The following is a 17,878-nucleotide window of genomic DNA, read 5'->3' as shown; positions in this document are numbered from 1 at the left end:
ACAATAGAAAAATCGATATATACGTTACAAGTTATGGAGGAAAGGCAATAAATAGGCCATAGTACTAAATAAATACAATTTGGTCCTCTGTAGCTCAGCTGGTAGAGCACGGCGCTTGTAACGCCAAGGTAGTGGGTTCGATCCCCGGGACCAGCCATACACCAAAAGAATGTATGCGCGCATGACCGTAAGTCGCTTTGGATAAAAGCGTCTCCTAAATGGCAAATTATTATTATTATTATTAACATTGGAATGACAGATATGCAGAAGGTGATGTGCAAATAGAGATAATGGGATTCAAATAATTAAAATAAATAACAATATGGGGATGAGGTAGTTGGGTGGGCTAATTACAGATTGGCTGTGCAGTGATCGGTAAACTGCTCTGACAACTGATGCTTAAAGTTAGTGAGGGAAAACCAACTAACCCGAGTGGCGCAGTGGTCTAAGGCACTGCATTACGTTCTATTCCTGTGGTACAGTTGACAACCATGGCATGTTATTCCCATCACTCTCTGTTGACCTCGGCCTAATCACATGGATCCTCTCAGTATCCCTCACCCTGGAACCATCTTCCTCTACTACTCTATCCACTGCCTCAGCATACGACACCTTCTGCACTACTCTGATCCTGGCAACCTCAACCTGTCTTTCTCTCACCGGACACCTCTGATCTCCAGCACCATGGGTACCCCTACAGTTTACACACACAACTTTTTCCATCAATACTACACATTCCTGTGTCTCAGGTCCTCCTGCACAATTCTCACATCTAGGAATCTCCCTGCTACACACTGCTGGAAGGAGGTAGTCTTCTTCTTCAGTGGGGTTTATCGGCAGTTTTCATCCAACGTTATGGTGCATTACCGCCACCTACTGTACAGGACTGTGGGCCAGAGACAGGGAGAAACTAAAGTCTACCTGCCAGCCCTGTTACTCTTAAAAAATATAAAATATTTGAGACTATATCTAATGACGTTCTACTCAATATACTCTAAACTAATTTCCTGTATCCCCTTCTCCCTCATACTAGATCTCATCCTCTCTTTCCCCCTGATACTGCCCACACTGCAGCAATACATGCTCCACGGTCTCTGTTTCCTGACAATAATCACACTTTCCTATCACATTTAATGTCTTATTCAACTGGCTGTGTCTCACCCTTAATCTTGTAAAAATAGCCTCCTCTCTTCTGTCCCTTCCTGTCGTCGTCCCCGAATTTCCTCTGTACTTGAAATAAATGCCTTCCCTTAGTATATCTCTATTCCACTGCTCCTGCCATTTCTGCACCATCACTGTATATTTCAGTCTTTGTGCCTCTGCCTTGCTCATTGAAACATCAACATCAACATCCCCACTACTAAGTGCTTGTTTAGCCAGTTCATCTACTGCCTCGTTCCCTTCCACCCCCACATGGGCTGGGACCCAAGAAAAATCGTATCTGTATACCCATCTGTTTAATCGTGCCATGGGTTTGTAGCCCCTCATAAAGCAGGTCTTGTCTGCTACGTGAGCTAAATGACTGGAGACTCATTACCACTGCACATGAATCAGAGCAAATAACTACTCTGTCTTGTTTGTCTTCCTCCACCCAATGCAAGGCCAACAGTATGGCCATCAGCTCTGCCGTATATACAGCCAGATGATCTGTAATACGTTTCCTGACTTCCACCCCACATTCCTGCACTACAAATGCTGACCCAGTACATCCTGTCCTTGGATCTTTTGAACCATCTGTGTAAATGGCTACAAAATCCTGATACATAGTTTCCAGACGTCTCTTAAAGAAATCAGATGGATCAACACCCTCCGTATCTTCCTGTAGTCTCTCCAACACTTCTAGATCAACCACTGGAGGCGGGAGTAGCCATGGTGGATTTACAGGAATAACTACCATTGGACTAAACTCCCTTCCACACAGTCCCATTCCCTCCCCCCCCCCAAAGCTTGTGTTCTGTCTTTGCTATTGTTCCCAGCATGCCTGTAAAATCCCTTTCGAAGGATGAGACACCCCATGTCCTTGTAGGTTGACCCAATAATTCATTGCCAGCTGCTGTCTCCTAATCTGCAATGGCATATCCCCCATCTCTACCTGTAATGCAGCCACTGGGGACGTCCGAAACGCCCCACTGCATATTCTGAGTCCTTGCCCCTGTATGGCATCTATTCTTTCCAGTGAGGTCCAGGCTGCCGAACCAAATGCTATACTGCCATAGTCTAATACAGATCGGATCAATGCTACATACATGGTCTTCAATGAGGAATGCCCAGCCCCCCACTGCTTCCGCGTCAGACAGCGCATCCCATTTAGCACCTTCTTACACTTTCCCACCACTCTCTCAATGTGTTCTGCCCAGGTCAGTCTAGTGTCAAAGTATACCCCAAGGAACCTGAAGGCCCCCACCCTCTCCAAGTTTCTTCCATATAACCTCAAGCATACCTCATCTCCCACCTTCCTCCTGGTAAAGAACCCTGTTTGAGTTCTCTCTACAGAGAATCTGAATCCCCACATTAATGCCCACCGCTCTACCTCATCAATTGCTTGCTGTACCTTCCTGACTATGTATGGCACATTTCTTCCCCTCTTCCATAAGGCCTCATCATCTGCAAATAACGACCTCCCTATATCTGGCTGTACCTGAGAGTAAACATCATTGATCATGATTGAGAACAACAGAGGACTAATCACACTCTCATGTGGTGTACCGTTATCCACCAAGTAGCTGCCTGATAAAGACTTCCCCACCCTCACCTGATAGACCTTCCAAACAGGAAATCCTTTATCCAGTTGTACGTTCTTCCTCCTACCCCCATAATATCAAGCTTGATTAACAACCCCTCCTTCCACATCATATCATACGACTTCTCCACATGAAAAAAGACAGCTACAACAGTCTCCTTGTTCACCTGAGCCTTCATGACCTCTGCTTCTCAGCAGAGCACTGGATCCATAGTTCCCGTACCCTTCCTGAACCCACTCTGATGTGGCTATACTATATACTCTGCTTTACAGGAAGTAAGTTACCCTCTCCGTAATCATATGTTCCATAATCTTACATACATGTGATGTTAAAGCTATTGGCCAATAGCTTGTTGGCTTCATTGTATAGGAGGTAGTCAAGGAAGGTAGTTTGTGTTTATACAGGAAGTACCACCCCCACTTACCGTCAACCAATCATGTCAATATCGAGCTATACAAGCTCGACAGTCTTAAAACTCAGAAATGAGTTACCTTTGGCTCGTTCAGCCATCCCTATGGGACAAAATTAATGGGGAAAAATGTGGGTTTTGGAATAAGCGCAGAAAATAAGGTTAGCATAGGAGATCTTATACCTTTTGTTCTATGAAATAATAGCAGTTGGTTAATATGACCTTTATGAATTATGAAGCCTTAATGTGATTTATATGCTTTTTTTATGACATAAATTATGTATGCTGACATTGTCATAGGGTAAAACCCCTATGGGAAAACTGAATGGGATGGAGGGATAGATAGAAATAGTGATAACACACAGAAAGCTACCATTGCTGCAATGATAGAACACATTTTACCCTCTATGGACATAGATCTTTAAAAATAATAACTAAGGGACATTTTCACCCTAAGTGAGCCCCCTAGCTCGTTGACTATAAGGTCTACAGATTAATTCAGTAAATGTTTTATCAATGTGTGTGTGTGTGTGTGTATGATTGTACAGGTGTGTATATTTTAGATGTGTTTGTATTGTTGTGTATTGTTAGATATTACTGCACTGTTGGAGCTAGGAGCACAAGCATTTCTACACCCGCAATAACGTCTGCTAAATACAGTACCAATCAAAAGTTTGGACACACCTGCTCATTCAAGGGGATTTCTTTATTTGTGCTATTTTCTACATTGTAGAATAATAGTGAAGACATCAAAACTATAATTTGTTTTTCAACAGGACAATGACCCAAAACACACCTCCAGGCTGTGTAAGGGCTATTTGACCAAGAAGGAGAGAGATGGAGTGCTGCATCAGATGACCTGGCCTCCACAATCACCCGACCTCAAACCAATTGAGATGGTTTGGGATGAGTCGGACCGCAGAGTGAAGGAAAAGCAGCCAACAAGTGCTCAGCATATGTGGGAACTACTTCAAGACTGTTGGAAAAGCATTCCAGGTGAAGCTGGTTGAGAGAATGCCACGTGTGCAAAGCTGTCATCAAGGCAAAGGGTGGCTACTTTGAAGAACCTCAAATATAAAATATATTTTGATTTGTTTAACACATTTTTGGTTACTACATGATTCAATATGTGTTATTTCATAGTTTGTCTTCACTATTATTCTACAATATATAAAAGATAAAAAATTAAGAAAAACCCTGGAATGAGTAGATGTGTCCTAACTTTTGACTGGTACTGTATGTGTATGCAAGCAATACAATTTGATGATTAGAGTGTGTGTTTGTGTGTGAGTACAAGTGCATAGGTTTGTGTGTGTGGGTTTGCAATTGGTGGAGTGTGGTATGTGCATTAACATTAGTGAAGTAATACATAAAAAATTGGTTTAGGTGATATTACATGATCGGTTGAAGTCATTGTTATTCATCCAAAAAAAGGTTACTCACCTGATAATGTAACTTATTACATTAAATGGAAAAGTTATTACTATGACAATTCAACATTTTATATTACCTGACAAGATATTACATTTACCAGTTTTTTTCCATTACAAATCTAAAAGTTATTACATTAACCGTTGTTACAAGACACAGTATTCATAGTTCTTGCCTTGACCTCATAGATATTATGATCCAATGTATCATTGATTAGTTTTAGGAGCATTTTAATCAATTTAGATAATGATTATAAAAATATCAAATTAAAGTGATAACTTCTTGTTTAGAAGATAATGGATTGAATTTATTGATCAATTGAATACATGAATATACACCTATTGTTGAAACATTATTCTACATAATGACATTTAATAATAATGGTATCATGAGTATATGAAAGAAGATACAATTATCAACATCCCCCCAACACACACAGGTTCACTATGACATTTTCTATGATAGCATTTATCCATTTAGATCCCAATGAGTGATATTACATAGACACAGGGGAGACCTGATCCTAGATCAGAGCTGCATATTATGCTCCACAGAGGTTACCATGGTGATCAGAATAAGTAACCTGATTTAAGAATGGGAGATGGATATGACTGTTCACTAGATGTTTTCTATTGATCCTTTATTTAGGGATCTGGAACCGGATTGGAAGGAGATGAAATACGTCATTTTTGTGATTTTTGGTGTTTTCTCATTGGCCCTAAATGAACAAAGCTCTTCCCACATATACCTAACTAAGGGTTCTCTCTAGTATGTGTTCGCGGGTGTGAATTCAGTCTAAGGCTTCTCTCCAGTGTGTGTTCGCTGGTGTGAATTCAGATTCCCTGAATGACTGAAGCTCTTCCCACACTGATCACAGCTATAAGGCTTCACTCCAGTGTGTGTTCGCTGGTGTGAATTCAGATTCCCTAATTGACTGAAGCTCTTCCCACACTGATCACAGCAATAAGGCTTCTCTCCAGTGTGTGTTCGCAGGTGTCTAGTCAGCTGTGCAGAGCAAGCAAAGCTCTTCCCACACTGATCACAGCTATAAGGTTTCTCTCCTGTATGTGTTCGCTGGTGTGAATTCAGACTCCCTGAATGACTGAAGCTCTTCCCACACTGATCACAGCTATAAGGCTTCACTCCAGTGTGTGTTTGCAGGTGTGAATTCAGATTCCCTAATTGCCTGAAGCTCTTCCCACACTGATCACAGCTATAAGGCTTCTCTCCAGTGTGTGTTCGCTGGTGTGAATTCAGATTCCATAAATGACTGAAGCTCTTCCCACACTGACCACAGCTATAAGGCTTCTCTCCAGTGTGTGTTCGCAGGTGTCTAGTCAGCTGTGCACAGCAAGCAAAGCTCTTTCCACACTGATCACAGCTATAAGGCTTCTCTCCTGTGTGTGTTCGCAGGTGTCTAGTCAGCTCTTCTGAGAAAGCAAAGCTCTTTCCACACTGACCACAGCTATAAGGCTTCTCTCCTGTGTGTGATCGCAGGTGTCTAGTCAGCTCTCCTGAGAAAGCAAAGCTCTTTCCACACTGACCACAGCTATAAGGCTTCTCTCCAGTGTGTATTCGCTGGTGTGAATTCAGGCTCCCTGATTGACTGAAGCTCTTCCCACACTGATCACAGCTATAAGGCTTCTCTCCTGTGTGTATGCGCTGGTGTATAGTCAGATGTATTGATCGAGAAAAGCTCTTCCCACACTGATCACAGCTATAAGATTTCTCTCCAGTGTGTATTCGCTGGTGTGAATTCAGGCTCCCTGATTGACTGAAGCTCTTCCCACACTGATCACAGCTATAAGGCTTCTCTCCTGTGTGTATGCGCTGGTGTATAGTCAGCTGGCCTGATTGAGCAAAGCTCTTCCCACACTGATCACAGCTATAAGGTTTCTCTCCAGTGTGTGTCAGCTTGTGTATGTTTAGAGCTCTCAAAAAAGCAAACCATTTCCCACAATCAACGCAGGGGTAAGGCCTCTCCCCTGTATGAATTCTCTGATGGCATTTTAAGGTTTGAGAGGCAGTGAAACTCTTCCCACAATGAGAGCAGCAGTACGGTTTCTCTCCGTTGTTAATCCGCTGTTGAATTATGACTCCAATCCGGCTTCTGAAACTCTTCCCACAGTCAGAAGACCAGTGGTTAGGTTTCTTCCTTGTATGTCTCTGCTGGTGTTTCTTGAGATGTTCGGATCTGGAGAGACTTTTCTCTGTCTGGTCAGCAACATGATGTGGTTGAGGCGCCCCAGATGATAAGCCCCTCCCACTGAGAGAACGACGGTTTGGGGTGTCCCCTGTGAAAAAAAGACATTGAATAACTAGGTTTTGGAAATATGGGTCCATAAACAAATACTATAACAATGTTCATAAATGTGTTATTTAGCAGACACTTTTATCCAGAGCGACTTAAAGGAGCATTTAGGGTTAAGTACCTTGCTCAAGGGCACAGACAGATTTTCCACCTAGACGGCTCAGAGATCCAAACCAGCAACCTTTCAATTTGTGGCCCAACGCTCTTAACCACTAGATTACCTGCCGCCCTTATCATCAATATACAGTGAGGGAAAAAAGTATTTGATCCCCTGCTGATTTTGTTCGTTTGTCCACTGACAAAGAAATGATCAGTCTATAATTTTAATGGTAGGTTTATTTGAACAGTGAGAGACAGAATAACAACAAAAAAATCCAGAAAAACACATGTCAAAAATGTTATAAATTGATTTGCATTTTAATGAGGGAAATAAGTATTTGACCCCCTCTCAATCAGAAATTTTTTTGGCTCCCAGGTGTCTTTTATACAGGTAACGAACTGAGATTAGGAGCACACTCTTAAAAGGAGTGCTCCTAATCTGTTTGTTACCTGTATAAAAGACACCTGTCCACAGAAGCAATCAATCAGATTCCAAACTCTCCACCATGTCCAAGACCAAAGAGCTCTCCAAGAATGTCAGGGACAAGATTGTAGACCTACACAAGGCTGGAATGGGCTACAAGACTGTCGCCAAGCAGCTCGATGAGAAGGTGACAACAGTTGGTGCGATTATTCGCAAATGGAAGAAACACAAAATAACTGTCAATCTCCCTCGGCCTGGGGCTCCATGCAAGATCTCACCTCGTGGAGTTGCAATGATCATGAGAACGGGGAGGATTCAGCCCAGAACTACACAGGAGGATCTTGTCAATGATCTCAAGGCAGCTGGGACCATAGTCAACAAGAAAACAATTGGTAACACACTACGCCGTGAAGGACTGAAATCCTGCAGCACCCGCAAGGTCCCCCTGCTCAAGAAAGCACATATACAGGGCCGTCTGATGTTTGCCAATGAACATCTGAATGATTCAGAGGAGAACTGGGTGAAAGTGTTGTGGTCAGATGAGACCAAAATCGAGCTCTTTGGCATCAACTCAACTCGCCGTGTTTGGAGGAGGAGGAATGCTGCCCATGACCCCAAGAACACCATCCCCACCGTCAAACATGAAGGTGGAAACATTATGGTTTGGGGGTGTTATTCTGCTAAGGGGATAGGACAACTTCAACGCATCAAAGGGACGATTGACAGGGCCATGTATCATCAAATCTTGGGTGAGAACCTCCTTCCTTCAGCCAGGGCATTGAAAATGGGTTGTGGATGGGTATTCCAGCATGACAATGACCCAAAACACACGGCCAAGGCAACAAAGGAGTGGCTCAAGAAGAAGCACATTGAGGTCCTGGAGTGGCCTAGCCAGTCTCCAGACCTTAATCCCATAGAAAATCTGTGGAGGGAGCTGAAGGTTCAAGTTGCCAAACATCAGCCTCGAAACCTTAATGACTTGGAGAAGATCTGGAAAGAGGAGTGGAACAAAATCCCTCCTGAGATGTGTGCAAACCTGGTGGAAAACTACAAGAAACGTCTGACCTCTGTGATTGCCAACAAGGGTGTTGCCACCAAGTAAGTCATGTCTTGCAGAGGGGTCAAATACTTATTTCCCTCATTAAAATGCAGATCAATTTATAACATTTTTGACATGCGTTTTTCTGAAATTTTTTGTTGTTGTTATTCTTTCTCTCACTGTTCAAATAAACCTACCATTAAAATTATAGACTGATCATGTCTTTGTCAGTGGGCAAAAGTACAAAATCAGCAGGGGATCAAATACTTTTTTCCCTCACTGTACACTCAGTGGCCAGTTGATTAGGTACACCCCCCCACCCTCCATTCACAAAATTGGATCGACAATTAACTGGCCATTGAGTGTTTTACTGTTTATAAAATCAATTAACAGAAGTTGCAGAAGCAGATTGTAGTCTAATCCACACACCCCATTGTTCTTACTTGATGAAATCAAATCTCCATCACCCTCCTCGTGTCCTTCTCTTACAGTTCCACTCTGCCCTGGTGTTTTCCTGCAGTCGACCAGCCACACAGACACCCTCTTCAGACCCAGCAGTAAGGCTCTACCAGGAGAGTTGTGACCAGGGGACTCCAGCAGGGTGGAGGGGGATGGGCTAGCTCTGTCCTGGTGACCACAGGAAGTATTGTACATAGAATATTATTAAAACAATCATTTAATTACTGTATTCTAAATCTCTGATTGATTGGGTGCATCCTTAAAATATCTCCTTTCTCCTGAAGTGTACAATCGTTCACTACTTTCCACAAATGTACAGCTTTTTTCAAATCACTTTTTGAAAGATGCTAACACCTGCGAAATCGTGATTTGTTCAAATAACCAGTGAGGAAAAACCTAAACACCTGAACTACTGCTACTCATTATCCCACTATTGGAGCATGTTGAGAAAAATTTCAGTCTTATAATTTCAGTATCCTTATACATTACATGAATAGAAGAAACCATCAGATATAGGGGTATTGTGGCATGTAGCAGAAGCCTACAGTAAAAAGGTATTGGTGTAGCTTTGTGCAATTTCTGCCCCATTACTCAATTTCAACTTTTCTATGTGACTTGTTACTGTAACATCATCATCTAAAATCAGCTCACAGTGTAACATTATTCAGATAATGAGTGGAATAAACTGTAATTTACCACCCAAGTATTTCAGCAGTGCATTGTACACTACACAATAATTTCAAATGGTAGCACAGTGACCCACGATGCCCTACTGTATAGAAGCACACTGGCTGAAGAAGGATAATGTAGTTTTTACAGCCAAATCCATATATTATTTGGTTTTACCTTCCAACCTAAATTAAATTAATGTCAATTCATACAGTTTTCAAACTGTACGTAAAGTAGACACTATACAATGTTGTCTTCGTAGTTCAGTTTTTAGCAGTTTGATGAAATTATAGTTAAATGTATTGTTAACAAATGTCAGGAAAATATTTTCAAAAGTAATCAATTGAAAATGGCCTAAGAGTTTTGAAACCTATTTTTGTGCTTAAAGTTCTGAAAATGTAACACATACTTGTGAAAATCGCAACTAATTGAAAAGTCATGGGCTAGTGGGAGTATCCACCATATGTTTTATACCAATCATTTCCTTTCAAACCAGTGAAGAGAAAGTGCACATTTTGGGAGGAAGGAAAGATAATGAGGGATTCCTTAACATAGTATCTAGGCAGAAGTGGAGCTAGTGTGAGGGCCATTGGTGCAACTGTTCCTGCAGATAAAAAAACAAACTTTGATGTAGGCCTACCATTATTGAACACTATAAAACATTATTTAACACCATAACATTATTTAACACTTTAAAATACGGCAAAATTGAGATGATTAAATTCAACCCTGGAATTGGTCTAGGCGGTTGTTGCTTATTTTATAAAGCAATGTACCCTACAACTGTCTGTCACGATACCTCCTTGAGGGCCCCCCTGGGACTGGTGGCTGCACTGCTGGTTGGGGTAAGACCAGGGTCTTCACATACTAAGTTATTTATTAAGTTAAATATTTTAAATTAAGTTAACACACTGCCGGGATTTGAGGTAGGCCTATCCAAGAAGAATTTCCGCAATAACAAAGAACGTTGAAGTGCGAGGCTAAACTTCTCCACTGTTTTGATCCCATGGCTAGCATCCTGGAACAGCGTGAAGCGTACCCTTTCATATGTGCATATACTGTGTGTGGCTGAGTGAGAGCGAAGTCTTGCATCTCGCTCATTGCAATATCTGCAGTGCTACTTGTGGCGTCATTTAGCTGAGTCAGCCTTTAATGTAGCATATTTTACAGTCGCTATGCAATTTAGTAGACACATATTCCTGTGCCCTTATCAGTGTCAAGAAATCTATTTTATAGTAAAACTGTTTTAAGTGAAAAGTAGGCATTGGTCTGAATCTGAAAAAGGACATTCCCATGAGCACCACAATCCCTACTCCACCCATGCTCCTACAGTAGCTATGTTGGTCTATTGTACTTTAAACAATGTTTATGCAGGTTGCTTATGAGTCAAGCATTCTCAAAAAGCCCAATTCCGACTCTTAGAGGAGGTGCTCCTACACTGGGATTTTTAATGCATACAATGATCCTTCACACACACACACACCACACTAATCCCATTCCACTACCTTTTCAAGCTTTTATTTAAAATTATACTGAACAAAAATATAAAAACGCAACAATTGTTTTAGCAATACATGTCATTGAGATAAAATATTTAACAAATATCCAAAATACAGTGGGGAAAAAAGTATTTAGTCAGCCACCGATTGGTCAAGTTCTCCCACTTAAAAAGATGAGAGGCCTGTAATTTTCATCATAGGTACACGTCAACTATGAGAGACAAACTTTACACTCCCTCCAAAGATTTTCTATGGGGTTGAGATCTGGAGACTGGCTAGGCCACTCCAGGACCTTGAAATGCTTCTTACGAACCCACTTCTTCGTTGCCCGGGCGGTGTGTTTGGGATAATTGTCATGCTGAAAGACCCAGCCACGTTTCATCTTCAATGCCCTTGCTGATGGAAGGAGGTTTTCACACAAAATCTCACGATACATGGCCCCATCATCCTGGTCCCTTTGCAGAAAAACAGCCCCAAAGCATGATGTTTCCACCCCCATGCTTCACAGTAGGTATGGTGTTCTTTGGAAGCAACTCAGCATGCTTTGTCCTCCAAACACGACGAGTTGAGCTTTTACCAAAAAGTTATATTTTGGTTTCATCTGACCATATGACATTCTCCCAATCCTCTTCTGGATCATCCAAATGGACTCTAGCAAACTTCAGACGGGCCTGGACATGTACTGGCTTAAGCAGGGGGACACATCTGGCACTGCAGGATTTGAGTCCCTGGCGGCGTAGTGTGTTACTGATGGTAGGCTTTGTTACTTTGGTCCCAGCTCTCTGCAGGTCATTCACTAGGTCCCCCAGTGTGGTTCTGGGATTTTTGCTCACCGTTCTTGTGATCATTTTGACCCCAAGGGGTGAGATCTTGCGTGGAGCCCCAGATCAAGGGAGATTATCAGTGGTCTTGTATGTCTTCCATTTCCTAATAATTGCTCCCACAGTTGATTTCTTCAAACCAAGCTGCTTACCTATTGCAGATTCAGTCTTCCCAGCCTGGTGCAGGTCTACAATTTTGTTTCTGGTGTCCTTTGACAGCTCTTTGGTCTTGGCCATAGTGGAGTTTGGAGTGTGACTGTTTGAAGTTGTGGACAGGTGTCTTTTATACTCATAACAAGTTCAAACAGGTGCCATTAATACAGGTAACGAGTGGAGGACAGAGGAGCCTCTTAAAGAAGAAGTTACAGGTCTGTGAGAGCCAGAAATCTTGCTTGTTTGTAGGTGACCAAATACTTATTTTCCACCATAATTTGCAAATAAATTCATTAAAAATCCTACAATGTGATTTTCTGGATTTTTTATCCTCAATTTGTCTGTCATAGTTGACGTGTACCTATGATGAAAATTACAGGCCTCTCATCTTTTTAAGTGTGAGAACTTGCACAATTGGTGGCTGACAAAATACTTTTTCCCCCCCGCTGTATGGGCTAGTACAGCATCCAGATCAAAGCTGTAAAAACAATCAAGCCGGTCAATTGCCAGAATCAAGCCGGTCAATTGGCAGAATTATTGCGTTTATATTTTTGTTCAGTGTATATGAAAGCAAGCTTTGCTTTTATCCTTACAAGACCGTCATAATTAACTGACCGAGCGGTTTTGTCTTGTGTAATGTGGTGTCTGCCTGTATTTCCTTAAACCATTGTTTTAGCAAAACATGTCATTGAGATAAAATATTTAACAAATATCCAAAATATGGGCTAGTCCAGCATCCAGATCAAAGCTGTAAAAACAATCAAGCCGGTCAATTGGCAGAATTGTTAGTTTGGCACTGTTGATCTAAACAGATTTGGATTAAAATGTCAAGCAGACAGGAGAAGGCACATACTTAAATTGGTGAGTTTGTCCTGATGCTAGCCAACATGCATTTGTTCCTACATGTGTATTTGTTTTCTCAGATACAGTTTGAGTTGTGTCCTGTCTGACAGTGAAATATACAGTTGAAGTCGGAAGTTTACATACACTTAGGTTGGAGTAATTAAAATATATTTTTCAACCACTCCACAGAGTTCTTGTTAACAAACTATAGTTTGGTAAGTCAGTTAGGACATCTACTTTGTGCATGACAAGTACATTTTTCCAACAATTGTTTACAGACAGATTACTTCACTTATAATTCACTGTATCACGATTCCAGTGGGTCAGAAGTTTACATACACTAAGTTGACAGTGCCGTTAAACAGCTTGGAAAATTCCAGAAAATGATATTGTGGCTTTAGAAGCGTCTGATAGGCTAATTGACATCATTTGAGTCAATTGGAGGTGTACCTGTGGATGTATTTCAATGCCTACCTTCAAACTCAGTGCCTCTTTGCTTGACATCATGGGAAAATGAAAAGAAATCAGCCTAGAAATCAGAAAAAAACATTGTACACCTCCACAAGTCTGGTTCATCCTTGGGAGCAATTTCCAAACGCCTGAAGGTGCAACGTTCATCTCTACAAGCAATAGTACGCAAGAATAAACACCATGGGACAACGCAGCCATCATACCGCTCAGGAAGGAGACGCGTTCTGTCTCCTAGAGATGAACGTACTTTGGTCGAAAAGTGCAAATCAATCCCAGAACAACAGCAAAGGACCTTGTGAAGATGCTGGAGGAAACAGGTACAAAAGTATCTATATCCACAGTAAAACATGTCCTATATCGACATAACCTGAAAGGCCGCTCAGCAAGGAAGAAGCCACTGCTCCAAAATTCCCCCAACTTATTGTGGGAAGCTTTTGGAAGGCTACCTGAAACGTTTGACCCAAGTTAAACAATTTAAAGGCAATGCTACCAAATACAAATTGAGTGTATGTAAACTTCTGACCCACTGGGAACGTGCTGAAAGAAATAAAAGCTGAACTAAATAATTCTCTCTACTATTATTCAGACATTTCACATTATTAAAATTAAGTGGTGATCCTAACTGACCTAAGACATGGAATTTCTTACTAGGATTAAATTTCAGGAATTGTGAAAAACTGAGTTTAAATATATTTGGCTAAGGTGTATGTAAACTTCTGACTTCAACTGTAGCTAGCTCTTAGCATTGCTTGTTCTATGGAGTAGATAGCTAGCTAGTGTTGCAAAAGTCCATTGCATTGCATGCATTGTAAGGTAGCAGCATGACAATTTGGTTTTGAACTGATGTAGCTATGTTTAGAAAAAAAAATTATGAGTGGCATTTGGACATGAACTAGCTATCATTAGCTAGCTTCTGTGTCCATGTTGTCTGGTTCTAACGAACTAGCTAGCTACTTTCAGCTAACTCGTGTTAGCTAGCTAAAGAGGCTAGCTGCTGGACATTGGACAAGCAAGCTAACGTTAGCTAATAGCAGCTGTATTGTTGCCAAGTATCCACGTTGCTGACCAGGTTAGATAGAACTCAGATTTGGCTCAAATTAAGTTAGCATTGTCAGAAATGCTACAAAAAGGTAGCACATCGTTGGTTCTTAATGGACAGAAATAAAAAATACTGTTGCACCTACAAACTTAGTCAAATGGTCACTTTATGGAAACTATAGTGCAATTTAAGAAAGTTGGGGCACATGTCCACCCTATCCCCAGTGAAAGTTGCACCCCTGGTTTTTGGTATATTTTAGTTGTCACGGTTGTAGACTAAGCATAGGTGATTAGATGATGAAGTTGAAATGGTGCTTGAATAGTGGAGGCAGCGCCTGTTTTCTTTGCGACTTGCGGTAACTCTAAATCAATAGTTGTTTAGTAGGCCGAAAACATTAACTTGCTTGACCATTCTGTAGGTCACGTAACTGTTTGTTACATGCAACATGTTTTATAAACTCAACCAGACAGATGTTCCTCTCCGGTTTTATGATTGAAAAAAAGGTGTGGTTGAATTTATTTTGCCACCGTCTTCTTGTCTCGGCTGTGTCAAGGCATATAAAGTAACAGGTCATATAACAAAAAACGCAATTATCACAACAAATAGGTTGTAATATGGCGATTTTTCTGAATTGGCTTCCCTGGTGATTTTACCAACACCCCTACTGCAAGGTGTAGGCTTGGACTCATTTCTCCATGGTTCTGACTTTAGCTGCTCTTTGCGCATTGCCTTGTATCAATCTGTAGGCTACTTTGCTGAAGGCCAAAATATACCAAGAGTTTATTACCACCAGATGATGAAAACTAGGCCTATACATGTTATACACCACAGTAGGTATACTGTTAATAAAAGTAAACCAAACTTACCTGATCCATCGTGGAAGCTATTTTTTCTTCAAATAAAAAAACCTCAAGAGTAAATCTGTAGCTAGCCTACACTAGTTACTTTCTTTGTCACAGCTAGACCAGAGCAATCAAACGTCCTTTTAAATATCGAAATTCGATTTAAGTTGTGACAAATAAACGTCTAATGTAGGCTAATCGTATTTCAGAAAGATCTTGGATAATATTTTACCTGATCTATTAGTCAATAAAACGTTCAACACCCTATTCACCAAGAATCCTGATATCTGTTATCGTCTACCTCTACCTCTACCCGAGAGCCACTTGGAACAACGTCCTCATCGAGAGTCCAGATAGTAATAATTTACTGAGGCCCAGTAAGGGTAGCCTATAAAATACCAGACTGATTGCAGCAGCGCTATCTGTGCAGCGAAGCAGTAAAACCCGATGTATGTTCAATCCGACCTCTGCAGTGGCCATGAGGCATTAAAAGCAATGCAACCTCCGCAGTAGTCAGTGGCTGTATACTTCTTCCGCTTCACGGAATAGAGCAGACTGAAGGAAGTGGTCTTCTTCTTTGGTATTATTGCGGTCCGCAAACAATTGTTATAGGTGCATGCCGCTACGAATTGCATTTGGCTGTGTGTCAGCCTACTGTGCTGTAGTATAAATTAATTACACTTTGTGAAAAACCAACACCAATTAAAAAGCTCATCATTATTCCACTGCTTCGGCCCTCTGATCCTACACCAGGCCAGCAGCCTGAGAGGACAGGAGATTATTATGAAGCCTTTATGTCATTTATATGCTTTTTCTATTACATACATTCTTCAAAATTCACAAGAAGTGACATAAGTTGATAAAGATTATAGAACAAAACAAATAAGATCTCCTAAACCTGTGTTTACAACGGACCTGATTTTAGGCATTTATCAAAACACCTTACAAAAACACCATTCATTTTCCCCATAGGTTTTGTCCAACGAACCATGGCAAAATTAGTGCCTATAACAAGATGGCATGACTATTTCTCTCTTTAGAGCCCCACAGTGGACGAGTCATAGTACCCATAAAACCTAGTGGTCAAACAGGGAAATGGTTCCAATTGTTTTCCACCATTCATTTTTCCTTTAGGAGATTTCCCATAGGGTTACCCTGGCGAGACATTTTGATAACCGTGTAAATCTCTCTCGGACAAGGTGACTTTTATCAATATAGTCGGCTCTATTTACTCTCAAATTTTGCAAATGCTAATTAGCATAAAAGTAGACATCATGAAAGACTACAAATCCCTGCAAACTCTTGGACATCATCTGTAGCTGACACCTTTGCTAACAGGTAGTGTAATTTTAAAACTTGCCCGTGACAGGTCACAGAATTGTCAATTTAAAGAAATGTAGCCAATTTATTCATTACTACATTTACAGGGGCTTGCAAAAGTATTCACCCCCCTTGGCATTTTTCCTATTTTGTTGCCTTACAACCTGGAATTAAAATGGATTTTTTGGAGGTTTGTATCGTTTGATTTACACAACATGCCTACCACTTTGAAGATGCAAAATATTTTTTCTTGCAAACAAGACAGAAGAATAAAAAACAGAAAACGTCAGCGTGCTTCTATTCACCCCCCACCCCCCTACTTTGTAGAGCCACCTTTTGCAGCAATTACAGCTGCAAGTCTCTTGGGGTATGTCTCTATAAGCTTGGCACATCTAGCCACTGGGATTTTTGCCCATTGTTCAAGGCAAAACTGCTCCAACTCCTTCAAGTTGGATGGGTTCCGCTGGTGTACAGCAATCTTTAAGTCATACCACAGATTCTCAATTGAATTGAGGTCTGGGCTTTGACTAGGCCATTCCAAGACATTTAAATGTTTCCCCTTAAACCACTCAAGTGTTGCTTTAGCAGTATGCTCAGGGTCATTGTCCTGCTGAAAGGTGAACCTCCGTCCCAGTCTCAAATCTCTGGAAGACTGAAACAGGTTTCCCTCAAGAATTTCCCTGTATTTAGCGCCATTCATCAATCCTTCAATTCTAACCAGTTTCCCAGTCCCTGCCAATGAAAAACATCCCCACAGCATGATGCTGCAACCACCATGCTTCACTGTAGGGATGGTGTTCTCGGAGTGATGAGAGGTGTTGGGTTTGAGCCAGACAAAGCGTTTTCCTTGATGGCCAAAAAGCTCAATTTTATTCTCATCTGACCAGAATACCTTCTTCCATGTGTTTGTGTATTCTCCCACATGGCTTTTGGCGAACACCAAAGGTGTTTGCTTATTGTTTTCTTTAAGCAATGGCTTTTTTTCTGGCCACTCTTCCGTAAAGCCCAGCTCTGTGGAGTGTACGGCTTAAAGTGGTCCTATAGACAGATACTCCTATCTCCGCTGTGGAGCTTTGCAGCTTCTTCAGGGTTATCGTTGGTCTCTTTGTTGCCTCTCTGATTAATGCCCTCCTTGCCTGGTACAGGAGTTTTGGTGAGCGGCCCAATCTTGGCAGGTTTGTTGTGGTGCCATATTCTTTCCATTTTTTAATAATGGATTTAATGGTGCTCCGTGGGATGTTCAAAGTTTCGGATGTTATTTTATAACCCAACCCTGATCTGTACTTCTCCACAACTTTGTCCCTGACC

The 17,878-nt window shown here is 41.4% G+C and overlaps 1 protein-coding gene across 2 annotated transcripts in view; it reads right to left on the bottom strand.

The window, feature by feature from the left end:
- Window positions 1-4,847: 4,847 nt before the first annotated feature.
- The window catches only part of LOC121551519 (gastrula zinc finger protein XlCGF57.1), a 42,434-nt gene continuing 29,403 nt past the window's right edge, over window positions 4,848-17,878 (bottom strand). Inside the window, exons 1-3 of one of the 2 annotated variants that reach the window (XM_041864219.2) lie at window positions 15,275-15,771; window positions 8,898-9,081; window positions 4,848-6,875 (exon numbers count right to left, since the gene is read on the bottom strand). In XM_041864219.2, the coding sequence (XP_041720153.2) occupies window positions 5,377-6,875; window positions 8,898-9,081; window positions 15,275-15,283 (1,692 nt within the window). In that variant the 5' untranslated portion in view covers window positions 15,284-15,771 and the 3' untranslated portion in view covers window positions 4,848-5,376. Of the gene's footprint in view, window positions 6,876-8,897; window positions 9,082-15,274; window positions 15,772-17,878 lie in introns of those variants that run through there. The other variant, XM_045216070.1, reaches the window with a different exon arrangement.

Source organism: Coregonus clupeaformis, unplaced genomic scaffold (assembly GCF_020615455.1).
Source record: "Coregonus clupeaformis isolate EN_2021a unplaced genomic scaffold, ASM2061545v1 scaf0595, whole genome shotgun sequence".
In the NCBI taxonomy this organism is placed as follows: Eukaryota; Metazoa; Chordata; class Actinopteri; order Salmoniformes; family Salmonidae; genus Coregonus; species Coregonus clupeaformis.
This window is presented reverse-complemented; position numbering and strand designations above follow the sequence as displayed.